The sequence below is a fragment of the Papio anubis genome, chromosome 18 (genome assembly GCF_008728515.1).
Source record: "Papio anubis isolate 15944 chromosome 18, Panubis1.0, whole genome shotgun sequence".
Classification (NCBI taxonomy): domain Eukaryota; kingdom Metazoa; phylum Chordata; class Mammalia; order Primates; family Cercopithecidae; genus Papio; species Papio anubis.
Genome location: NC_044993.1, coordinates 41,571,515 through 41,584,534, shown reverse-complemented (window position 1 = coordinate 41,584,534; position 13,020 = coordinate 41,571,515). Strand labels below are relative to the sequence as shown.

The 13,020-nt window shown below is 37.6% G+C and overlaps 1 protein-coding gene across 5 annotated transcripts in view; it reads left to right on the top strand.

Moving 5' to 3' along the window:
- The window catches only part of LONP2 (lon peptidase 2, peroxisomal), a 118,818-nt gene that overhangs the window by 52,040 nt on the left and 53,758 nt on the right, over nucleotides 1–13,020 (top strand). For all 5 annotated transcript variants that reach the window (XM_021931932.2, XM_021931931.2, XM_017953332.3 and 2 more), the window contains 2 exons: nucleotides 1,512–1,638; nucleotides 4,998–5,131. In XM_021931932.2, coding sequence (XP_021787624.2) covers nucleotides 1,512–1,638; nucleotides 4,998–5,131 — 261 coding nt within the window. The remainder of the gene's footprint in view (nucleotides 1–1,511; nucleotides 1,639–4,997; nucleotides 5,132–13,020) is intronic.

The following is a 13,020-nucleotide window of genomic DNA, read 5'->3' as shown; positions in this document are numbered from 1 at the left end:
GATACACTAAATTAAAGTGAAAGAATCAGGGCAGCTGCTGCAGAGGGGAACATATGATGCCACCTTCTTCCTTTGGCAGATTTAGCTGTCCGATCTTCTAGCTTTCCTGGTGTTTACTAACCTCTTTCCATTCAAAAGGTGCCTTATCAATTCATATTTTTAATTTTTGCTTGTTAAATGGAAAGGGACGTTAGATGGAATTGTGTCTTACAGGATTTAGAGACAAAGAAAATCTATATTTATTCAGGCTATTAAATAAGAACATAAAGTCTTTTAAATATACTGTATATATAAAATACATATATACATATATAAATACATATGCACACATATATAATTACATATACACACACGTTTATATGTACGATCATGTGGAGGGAAAAGCCTTTTGTAGGGACATCTTAGGTTTTCTTTTGCTGCTACAATTTATTTTATAGTCATAGTTCTGGAAACAGTATCTTTAGAGCCCTTTTGGAACCCATTGCTTAGTTAATTGAGGGGTGTGTGTGTGTTTCAAGTATAGATCAAATTAGGCTAAAAAGAAGCATTTATTTTTCTATTTGAAATTTCAGAGGATTTGAGGATAAACAGATAATTGTCTCTAAGATTTGAGGTTTTTTCCTCTTTGGGAGATACATCATTTAATCAGAAGACTTTCAAACACTGTGCTTAGTAAATGCTTGTTTTGTTTGTGAAAACGTTGGAAATTTTAACAATTATTGATTTAGATCAAATTTCTTTTTTCTTTTTCCTTTTCTTTTTGGAGACAGAGTCTCGAGTCTCTGCTGACCTGGCTAGAGTGCAGTGGCACAATCTCAGCTCATTGCAACCTCCCCCTCCCCAGCTGAAGCAATTCTCGTGCCTCAGCCTCCAGAGTAACTGGGACTACAGACACGCGCAACCACGCCCAGCTAATTTTTTGTATTTTTAGTAGAGACAGGGTTTCGCCATGTTGCCCAGGCTTGTCTCAAACTCCTAAGCTCAAGTGATCTGCCTGCCTCAGCCTCCCAAAGTACTAGGATTACGGATGTGAGCCAACGTGCCTGGCCAGAATAAATTTCTTTATTGTAATTATAGTCTTATTTGAAATAATACTTAAATGTGTTCTAAATCTAAGATCCATTTAATCTATATTTGATTCATTAAAAAAGTATGGCACTGGCTGGGAGCAGTGGCTCATGCCTGTAATCTCAGCACTTTGGGAGGCTGAGGCTGGTGGATCACTTGAGGCGGGGAGTTTGAGACCAGCCTGGCCAACATGGCAAAGCCCCGTCTCTACTGAAAATACAGAAATCAGCCAGGCATGGTTGCGCGTGCCTGTAATCCCAACTACTTGGGAGACTGAGGCTGGAGAATCGCTTGAGCCCGAGAGGTGGAGGTTGTAGTGAGCTGAGATCACGCCACTGCACTCCAGCCTGGGCAACAGAGCGAGACTCTGTCTCTAAAAAAAAAAAGCATGGCATTATGGGAGCCATGTAAATAATTACGAAACAAGATCCTTTCTTTTCCAGGGTATACACAGGAGGAGAAGATAGAGATTGCCCATAGGCACTTGATCCCCAAGCAGCTGGAACAACATGGGCTGACTCCTCAGCAGATTCAGATCCCCCAGGTCACCACTCTTGACATCATCACCAGGTTAGTTAGCCATCCTGAGGCTTTATTAATGAACTCTAGGCACGTTTTGGGTATTTACTGAGTTACCAAACTTAGGACACAGAGTATCAATATTTGAGTTTTTCTTTTGAGATAAGCCACAGTCTCCTGAAAAGGAGATTATTTTATTGGCATCCCATAGCATCCATTTCTCTTTCTTCAACAACTTCCAGCAAGTGTTATCATAACTATTGATTTACACCATTCTCTGTACTAGGCAGAAGTTTACAGAGAAACCATTTGGAATATTGTTATAGCTAAAGCTGAAATTTATGCTTTGCCACAATAGCAATATAAGGGGTTAATCTGATCATTTAAAAACCAAATATGTGGCAAATATAGAGACACTTTTTATGCCCAAGATCTTGAAAGTTTTTGAGTTCTAAGAGGTGATATGCTACTTTCAGAAAATCTGATATAAGTTACTCAGTTTTCTTTTCTTCTCTTTGGCTGAGAGATTTTTTAAATCCTTGGAATGTTGATCTTCAGAATTAACACTGGAACAATAGAGAAGGTGCCTTCCCCAGTTTACTACCAAATGCTTAAGCCTGTAGCAAGCAGTGTGTAAATTACCTGAATAGAGTATTGCTTAGTCTAATGTACAGATTCCCTGTTTGAATGGAAAATATACTCTGTTAAGAATTTATATCCACCACAGCCTCTTACAGTTTTCCTGGCTCAGTATTACAGATCCATTGCATCATCCAGCAAGTCATGTCAGGCTGCCAAGCTCTAGTCATGCGGCCCTTTTCTAGTAACTACTGTTTTTAAGAGATGTAAAGTATTTCTCTATTTTGAACTTTGACTTAGAGTTTGGCCAGACTGTCTTTTGATCTGTGCGTTCTTATGGGTCTATTTAGATTTATATACAAAACAGTAAGACTAAATCTTACCTGGGGGTTCCTTTTCTTAATTTGTTTTGTGATTTATGGTGTGGATAATGCCAGGAGAAATAAATTAAGTGACTTATATGCCTGAGTCTTCCAACAATATCATTATTCCAGATAACACTCATGATGCCTTTGGGTAACTTTCAGTAAGTCATTAAGCTTTTTGATAGCTTCCCCATCTGTAAAATATGAGGGATGGAGAAAAACCCAGAGTTTATCTGAATAATAATGATTCTGAAGAGTGATCATTATTTATATTTCCCAATTGTTGCCTGGAGAACTATTTCTTTTTTTATATATACTTGTTAACTCAAAATATCAGATCTTAAAAGCTATGGACATAAGGAAATACTGAGCAGTTTTGTTAGTTTTGATATTGTTTTTAAAAACAGCACAAGTATGTACTACTCCAGGGACGTTTTGGGTATTTAGTGAGTTACCAAACTTAGGACATGGAGTATCAATATTTGAGTTTTTCATCTTTTGAGATATGTCACAGTCATAGACCCTAATGTTCTAGTCTTTCTTATCTCCAAGTATAACTCACCTACTTGAATACTTCCAGTCCCAGTATGCTTAATGCTAGCTAATCACTACCTCTTCATGGGTAATTCTAATCGTAACAAAGATAATTATTTTTATTATTTTTTTAAGACAGGTTCTCATGCTGTTACTCAGGCTGGAGTGCAGTGGCGTGATCTTGGCTCACTGCAGCCTCTGCCTCCCAGGCTTAAGCCATCTTCCCGCCTAATCCCCCAAGTAGCTGGGACCAGAGGCGCATGCCGGGCATGATGGTGTGCACCTATAATCCCAGCTACTGAGGAGGCTGAGACAGGGGAATTGCTTGAACGAGGGAGGTGGAGGTTGCAATGAGTCGAGATCGTGCCACTGCACTTCAGCCTGGGCAACAGAGTGAGACTCCGTCTCAAAAAAAAAAAAAAAAATTAGAGATGGGGTCTCACCATCTTGGCGAGGCTGGCCTGGAACTCCTGAGCTCAAGTGATAATTGTTACAAAGATATTCTTTCTGTTCACTTTTCTATAATTTTCTTCTTCTGCCTTATATGAGCACCTGGAATCTAAGTGTAATTCCTCCTTGTACAGCCCTTCTGACATTAAAATAAAATACTATCAGGTCTGCAGGCTAAGTGTTCTCTTCTTCAAGCTAACTATTCCTCTCCTCTGTACCATTCCTCTTGATGTAGTTTCAAGACTTCCTAATTAGTCTTCTTCTGAAAGAATCCTGTATATCAATGTGTATTAAAATTAAACACCCAGAGTTGAACACAATGTTTCAGATAGAGTCTAAACAGTTCATGGTGTAGGAAGATCATGCTTTTCTTATTCTGACTATATTATTTTATGACTGTATCTCTAGATTCTTAGCTTTTTAAAGATTATTCTCTTCCCTTTTTCAGTGACTTTCACTAAGCTTGGCATATCCTATTTTGTATTTATGGAGCTGAATTTTTTAAAGCCCAAATGTAGAAGTTGTTAAGATGCCTCCCTGTTTCCTCCCTTATTGAAATTATGTGTAGTTGCATAATATAGACTTTATATCCTTCTGTACCTTTGACTGAAATGAGTTTTAGAGTGTTTAGCTAAGAGCTTTTTATCTGTCTTTTCTCAGAACTTTTAAAATCTGCTTTCGTGAAGTCTACAGTGTATGTCTGACTTAATCAAATGTATGGCTTAGTCAAATCCAATTCTTCAGATAAAACTGCATTCTCCACCTGATCCTGTCCATTCAGGTCCATCCAAAACTGAGTGGCCAAAAATGGTTTCACTGTATAATGGTTTGTGGAATGTCTTAATGGAGTTTGATTCTAATGTACATGTGTTTAAAGCAGCTCTGCTTAACCGCACGTAGAGTCTTTTTCACAGTGTCACAGTGCTTTCATCACTTAGCATACCTTCTTCCTTTAGAAATCTTCACAATGAAAATACGCTGAAGAAAGGTGGTTAGCAAAGTGCCTAGTGAAAACCAGATTTCTGTCTCAGATTTGTTTTTGTTTTAGTTCCACAAAGAGCACAATTTGTCTTATTCTTTCAGCAATATTTCAAATACAATAAATTTATCTAGAATTTTCCTAAATTGACAAATTTTGTTTAAGAAAACTCTTCAACAAATTACCGAGGAGTAAACGGTTTTTTTATATGGTGCCAAGTTTACTTTGGCAATGTAAATTGAACTAGAACTAGGGTTCATTTGTAAGTGTAGGATTATAATTCAAAATAATCTGTATAAAGGACATTGTTGTAGCTGAAAATACATCAGAGTACTGAAGAAATAACAATAATGAGGAGTTTTAAGTGTGGAAAAGCTAGTACTCAAGAAAGGGTAATGAACTTTTAAATGTACACTGTTTCTTTATTAAAAATGTTAATCACATTACTTCTATTTTTTTAGGTGGTGTATAGTCAAAAATAATATATTTTTCTTTGATGACAGGTATACTAGAGAGGCAGGGGTTCGTTCTCTGGATAGAAAACTTGGGGCCATTTGCCGAGCTGTGGCCGTGAAGGTGGCAGAAGGACAGCATAAGGAAGCCAAGTTGGATCGTTCTGATGTGACTGAGAGAGAAGGTTGGTGACCTTGTTCTGGCATTCTCAGGCCTAGTGGCTAGGAGTGAGTGACAGAAGAAGGTTGGGTATGGAGGGGAAGATGTTGGGTAGTCCTTGGAGCAGTGACACACATGACTTCACTGTTAAATGCATCCAGTAAGTAATACCTTAATGTTTCAACATGTTTCATCAAGAGGATTGTCTTTTACAAATAGCACAGTTTTAACTGGAATAATACTCAATATGAATGCTTTGAGGATATAGGAACTGTATTAGGGTTCACTAGAGGGATAAGACTAATAAGATAGATGTGTATATGAAGAAGAGTTTAAGGAGTATTGACTCACACAATCACATGGTGAAGTCCCACAGTAGGCCATCTGCAGACTGAGGAGCAAGGAAGTCATTCCGAGTTCCAAAACCTCAAAAGTAGGGAAGCTGACAGTGCAGCCTTCAGTCTGTGGCTGAAGCCCCAAGAGCCCCTGGCAAACCACTGGTACATTCTAGAGTCCAAAAGTTGAAGAACTTCGAGTCCGATATTCGAGGGCAAGAAGCATCCAGCACGGGAGGAAGCTGAAGGCCAGAAGAATCAGCAAGTCTGATCCTTCCAACTTCTTTTGTCTGCTTTATTGTAGCCATGCTGGAAGCTGATTAGATGATGCCCACTCAGATTGAGGGTGGGTCTGCCTCTCTCAGTCCATTGACTCAAATGTTAATCTCCTTTGACAATATCCTCACAGACACACTGGAACAATACTTTGCATCCTTCAGTCCAAACAAGTTGACACTCAATATTAACCATCACAGTAACTTTCTCCAGATGTATAATGATGGTGTATATTATGTATGGGTTCTGGTGTTATCTTATTTCTTTCTGACCCAGATAGTTAAGTCTTTAAATAATTCATAACATAAAAAGTTTTTACAACGTTAGAAAATCCATGCTGTTCAAGTACTGCAAGGGCAGACCTTTGTACTCTGGAATAGCTCTATGTGTAATAATTTTTCACACATTTTCTTTTACAGATAAACAAATAAATGTAATTATTATTTAAAAAATTATTGTGGAGGTGTTCTATTACTGTAATCAATCAAATGTGGACGTTCCTTTGGTACCCACTTAAAATATTTTAACTGGCCGGGCACAGTGGCTCATGCCTTTGATCCCAGCACTTTGGAAGGTTGAAGTGGACAGATCACTTGAGGTCAGGAGTTTGAAACCAGCCTAGCCAACATGGTGAAACCCCATCTCTACTAAAAATACAAAAATTAGCCGGCCGTAGTGGCAGGCATCTGTAGTCCCAGCTACTCCGGAGGTTGAGGCAGGAGAATCGCTTGAGCCCAAAAGTCAAGAGGTTGCAGTGAGCAAAGATCATGCAACTGCACTCCATCTAGGCAACAGAGTGAGACTCCATCTCAAAAAAATAAATAGGTAAATAAAATAAAATGTTTTAATTTCTTGCCCCAGAACTGTAAGGGGTCTCAGTTCATCATATCATGTTGTTATGCAGTTTGCCAAAATTTGCTGTAACAAACATGAGTTGGCCAGGCGTGGTGGCTCAAGCCTGTAATCCCAGCACTTTGGGAGGCCGAGGCGGGTGGATCACGAGGTCAAGAGATCGAGACCATCCTGGCTAACATGGTGAAACCCTGTCTCTACTAAAAATACAAAAAACTAGCCAGGCGTGGTGGCGGACGCCTGTAGTCCCAGCTACTCGGAGGCTGAGGCGGGAGAATGGCGTGAACCCGGGAGGCGGAGCTTGCAGTGAGCCGAAATCGCGCCACTGCACTCCAGCCTAGGTGACAGAGCAAGACTCCGTCTCAAAAAAAAAAAATGTTGTAGGGAATTGACAGTTCCTTTCATAGTAAAGAGATTTATTAGATTTTTCTACCATTTTCATAGCTCTTTCAAGAAAGAAGTTGGATGACTATGATTAAAGAACCCTAATTTATGGTGGGCCCAGTTGAACAGACACAGCCAAACGTCTTTCTTGTTTTTCTATCAGTTGCTGAACACAGTGCATTTTACAGCAGTAGCATGAGTCAGCTTTCACAGAATCCTCCTGTGGCCAGTCCAGTGCTTCACCCCTGCACCCCCGTGCCTGGAACCTCACTGGTTCATTTTCTCCAGAGAGTAAAGCTCCTATCTTCTGTTGGATTGGAGGGAGGCAGTGCCTTCATTATGTGGAGTAGGAATAGAGGTAGTGAGTTCTAATTGTTTTTTATCCAGACTTTAAAACTTTTGCTTTATTTTTATTATTTTTATTTTATTTTATTTTTCGAGAGAGAGTCTCGCTCTGTCGTCCAGGCTGGAGTGCAGTGGCACAATCTTGGCTCACTGCAACCTCCACCTCCCAGGTTCAAGCGATTCTCCTGCCTCAGCCTCCCCGGTAGCTGGGACTATAGACGTATGCCACCATGCCCGGCTAATTTTTGTATTTTTAGTAGAGACAGGGTTTCACCATGTTGGCCAGGCTGGTCTTGAACTGCTGACCTCAGGTGATCTGCCCACCTCAGCCTCCCAAAGTGCTGGGATTACAGGTGTGAGCCACTGTGCCTAGGTTTATTTTTATTTTTTATTTTGACTCTGCCTTGGGAGAATCTAGAAAACTTTTGCCTTTTGTCCCACTCTTCACCCATGCTTTCAGGGCTACCTTGAATTTCTTAGCTTTTGGAGACTTTTAAGACCCACATCAACTTGTTGTTCTCTACCTCTAGCCCCACAGACATTGAAGTTTCTGCTTTGTCTATTGTTTTCCAAAATTTTGTCAGTATCTCTTGTCAGCTGTAGTCTTCTTTCTCATTTTTTTTGTTCTTGTGAGTTTATATATTTTTTATTTCTTAATTGTCATTTTAATACAATTTGGACAGGAAGTATAAATGCATGCCCAGACTACCATTTATAGAAATTTGAATTTAAAAAAAAATGTCCTAGATGGAGGGAGTACCTATGAAGGGTGGAAATCACTGGTATAGATGACAATGACAGTGGAGAACTGAGGTCTATAAAAGTTAAGACCTAGATCTAGATGCTCCTGAATTTCCCCTTTTTATTCTTAACAACACTTCCTTTGTGCTGTGATCTCAAGCAGCTGAGCCTATGTCTTTTGGTTTTTGTCTGATATAACAGAAGGTAGAGGATGAAATAAATGAGTTTATTAGGTAACACATTTTGAAAATTGTGTTTAAGATTTAGATGATGTATTTTAGAATTAATACATTCAGAGGAATTCATTGTGAAGGGAAACTTTTGTATAGTTATACATTGCTTGATGTTTATACAGACATCCATTAGCATATTTCTAATAATATCTTTAATTATACTACCTATTTTAAAATAACCCACAAATACTCAAGGAATTGTTCAGTTTGTGAACTGTGTGAGAACTACAGGTTTTCATGGTAACATTTATTTGTGTGGTTTTTAAAATAGGTGATCACAGAACATCTTCTAAATGATAAGACAGTTAAGCAGATTTGCTTAGTTAAGATATCACCAAAAGCATCCAGATGAACAGAATAAATACTTGTCTCTTGGAGATGATTTTGGGCGTAGTCTTTACTAGAGGCACAGGTATGAACTCCAAGTTGGCTCTAATATTATGAGATACCCTTGAGTAAATAACAGCCATTCTCTAGACCTTAGTAGAATGATTATTAGGTGTCCTGAATTGGTGTTTATGACCTCAACCAAACCAAAAGAATAATTTCTACAAAAGAGTCTGTGTTAGGTTTTCATAGCACCAAGTTCAAATGGAGCTTAGTAATGAAAAGATTCTCATTAAGAAATGAATTATTTAAAATTAGAGTATAAAACAAGACAGTTGTTTTAGAAACTTCAAGTAATACAGTGTGAGAATTATTTTTAATGTTAAAAATAAAGCTTTCCTAATTCAAGCACGAGAGACTGAAAAAAAAATAATAATAAGGCGAACTTGGAGTTACTGCCAGGAAGAAAAGTAATTTTAGGCCACAAGCTTCAAAACAGGCAGAAACCTCCAGTGTATCAAACTTTCTGGAATAGGCCCAGAAGCACTGATCTGTGAACAGTTGTCTTTGTATTTGTGGGGTCTTCACTGGCAGTTAAAGAGACTAAATAATAGCAGGGAGTTTAAAAAGCAGGTGAGATTTAGAGTTGACCAATCTGTGTTAGAGGAGGAACATTTTTGGTTTCAGTCACTTACCTATAAAGTATGAGAATTATTTCTTTGAAAGAATGCTGCCTCTGTTTTTCTGCATGTTGTTAGTATTTTCTGAATTGCCCTTTTCCTTTCTAGGGTATTTGTTGGATTGAGGGATTAATTGGATTACATGACTACAGTTTTATTCTGCTTTTTGCCTGCCTTTTGCCAAGAAAGACACAAACCTTCCATGTACTTAATTTTGCACACTTGGGTGTTTCTAAACAGGGTAAATGTTCATTTAAGTACCCATGTATCATATATATTCAATTTATATCTAGCAAGATTTTTCCTCAAAAACTATCCTAAGCAAAGAAGGATTTATATTATAATCAATCCTTATAAAGTTTCTCATAATACACTGCATTCTCAATTACTTAATTTTTGAAGAACATAGTATTTGAGGAAGTTACATTAAACAGAAAGAACCTTGGTAGATACCAGTTTCTGATTATTCTCATAGAAGTCACCTGAAAACTTGGTTAGAAAAAAAAGACAAAATTAATACAAATTTAACAGTTATTCATGAAATGTGTAAATGTTGTGTTATTCCATTTTGCTGTGCTATACACGAGTACTTAAGGCTGGGTAATTTAGAAAGAAAAGAGGTTTGTTTGGGTCAGAGTTCTGCAGCCTCTATAAGAGGTACAGTGCCAGCTTATAAGGTGAGGCCTTAGGTAGCTTATGATGGAAGACAAAGGGAGAGCAGGCATGTCACATGGTGAGAGAGGGAGCAAGAGAAAAAGGTGAAAGAGCCAGGGACCTTTTAACAACCAGCTGTCATGTGAACTCATTACTATGGGGAAGGCACCAAGCCGTTTATCAAGGATGTGCCCCTGTGACCCAAACACCTCCCAGTAGTCCCCCCTCCAACAATGGGAAACAAAGCTATAGTAATCAAAACAGCATGGTACTGGTATAAAAATAGACACATAGATCAATGGAACAGAATGCAGAAACTAGAAATAAAGCCACAAATCTACAGCCGACTGATCTTTGGCAAAGTAGACAAAAACGTACACTGGGAAAGGACAACCTATTCAGTAAATGGTGCTGAGAAAATTGGATAGCCATATGCAGAAAGAATGAAACTGAACCACTCTCTCTCTTATTTTATATAAAAATCAATTCAAGAGGCTGGGTGCAGTGGCTCACCTGTAATCCCAGAACTTTGGGAGGCTTAGGTGGGCAGATCACTTGAGGTCAGGAGTTCGAGACCAGCCTGGCCAAAATGGTGAAACCCCGTCTCTACTGAAAATACAAAAATTAGCCGGGCATGGTGGCACATGTCTATAGTCCCAGCTACTCAAGAGGCTGAGACAGGAGAATCACTTGAACCCAGGAGGTGGAGGTTGCAGTGAGCCAAGATTGCACCATTGCACTCCAGCCTGGGCATCGCAGCAAGACTCTGTCTCAAAAAAAAAAAAAAAAAAAATCAACTCAAGACAGATTAAAGACTTAAATGTAAAATCCAAAACTAAAACATACTAGAAGAAAATCTAGAAAAAATTCTTCTGGACATTGCCCTAGACAAAGAATTCATGACTAAGACCTCAGAAGCAAAAGCAACAAAACCAAAAGTAGACAAATGAGACTTAATTAAACTAAAAAGCTTTTTGTACAGCAAAAGAAATAATCAACAGAGTAAACAGACAACTTGCAGAATAAGCAAAAATGTTTGCAAACTGCATATCCAAAAGACCAATACCCAGAATCTACAAGCAACTCAGGCAACTCAACAGGAGCAACAACAACCACCACCACCCAAATAACCCCATTTAAAAGTAGGCAAAGGACATGAAAGACATTTTTCAAAAGAAGACATACAAGTGGCCAACAAGCATTTGAAAAAATGCTCAATATCACTAATCATCAGAAAAACGAAAAATCTACGAGATATCATCTTATACCAGTCAAAACAGCTATTTTTAGAAAGTCAAAAAATATGATGTTGGTGAGGATGTGGAGAAAAGGGAGTGCTTATATAGTGTTGGGAGAAATGTAAATTAGTACCACCTCTATGGAAAACATATGGAGAGTTCTCAAAGAACAAAAAATAGAACCGTCATTTGATCCAGCAATCCCACTACTGGGCATATACCCAGAGGAAAAGAATTCATTATGTCAAAAAGATAACCTGCGCACATATGTTTGTTTTATCCGATATAAAAAGTCTGTTTTATCTGGTATAAAAAGAATGGAATCATGCCTTTTGCAGCAATATGGATGAAATTGAAAGCCATGACAATAACTCAGAAATTCAAATACTGAATATTCTCATTTATAAGTGGAAGCCAAATAATGTGGACATGTGAACATAGAGTGTGGAATAATAGATACAAGCATGAGCTACCGTGCCCAGCCTCAGAAAATTTAATTTCCCTCTTACTTTTGTCATTGACCCAAAGGTTGTCCAGGAGCATGTTGTTTAATTTACATGTGTTTGTATATTTTTGAGAGTTTCTCTTCAGATTGATTTTTAGTTTTATTCTATTGTGTGAAGATACTTGATATGATTTTGATTTTTTTTTAATTTGTTGAGACTTGTTTGTGGCCTGACGTTTGGCCTGTCTTGGAGAATGTCCCATGTGCTAATGAGAAAAATGTATCTTTTGTGGTTGTTGGGTAGGATGTTCTGTAAATGTCTGTTAGGTCCATTTGGTTTTAAGTTCAGCGTTTCTTTGTTGACTTTCTGTCTGTCTCAGTGATCTATTACTGCTCTCAGTGGGGTGTTGGAAGTCCCGCATTATTATTATATTGCTATCTGTCTCTTTTCTTAGGCCTAGTAGTATTTGTTTTATTAATCTGGTACTCCAGTTTTGGCAGTATATACTTAGGATTATTATATCTTCTTGTTGAATTGATCCCTATGTCATTATATATATATATATATTTTTTTTTTAAACTATTGTTTATTTAAAGTCTGTTTTATCTAATGTAAGTATTGTTACTCCTGCTTGCTTTTGGCTTCCTTTTGCATGGAACATTTTTCCACCCCTTTACCTTCAGTCTGTGTGTCTTTAACAGTAAGGCAGATGTCTTGTAAGCAGCATATAGTTGTTGTGTTTTTTTGTTTTGTTTTTTAATGACAATGAAAAATTTTATTACACTTTTTCTAGGAAATAACACACCTAGGCCAAAACCACAAAATTAATGATTTAAAATATTTGAAAAACATCATTAAAAATATTGATCTTATTAATAATTAAAAAACAAGAAAATAACAATTATGTACTACCCATTTTTTAACTGCATGTGGAACACCTACCAAAACTGACATTACTGTGGGGCATATTTCCTGATCTGTATTGAGGGAACAGGATGTATTCATTTTGCAATAATTTTTGAGCTATACACTTATAAGATGGACACTTAGTTGATGGGGGCAGCACGCCAACATGGCACAGGTATACATATGTAACAAACCTGCACGTTATCCACATGTACCCTAGAACTTAAAGTATAATAAAAAAAATAAAAATAAAAAGGCTAAATTTAAAAAAAATATGTAAAGCAGGTAAACTGAACACATGTATTTATGTATTAATATTAATACAACTGTTAACTCATGGTGAATAGTATAATGTGTGAGAAAGCAAAAGTGGGTGAGAAATTTTCAAAAAATGAAAATGGGAAGCACATGGATGTGTATGACAACTGATTTTGCAAAGCAAAGAGATATAGAACCCAACTGATTACAGAGGAAGAAGTGAACAAGAAACCATGCAA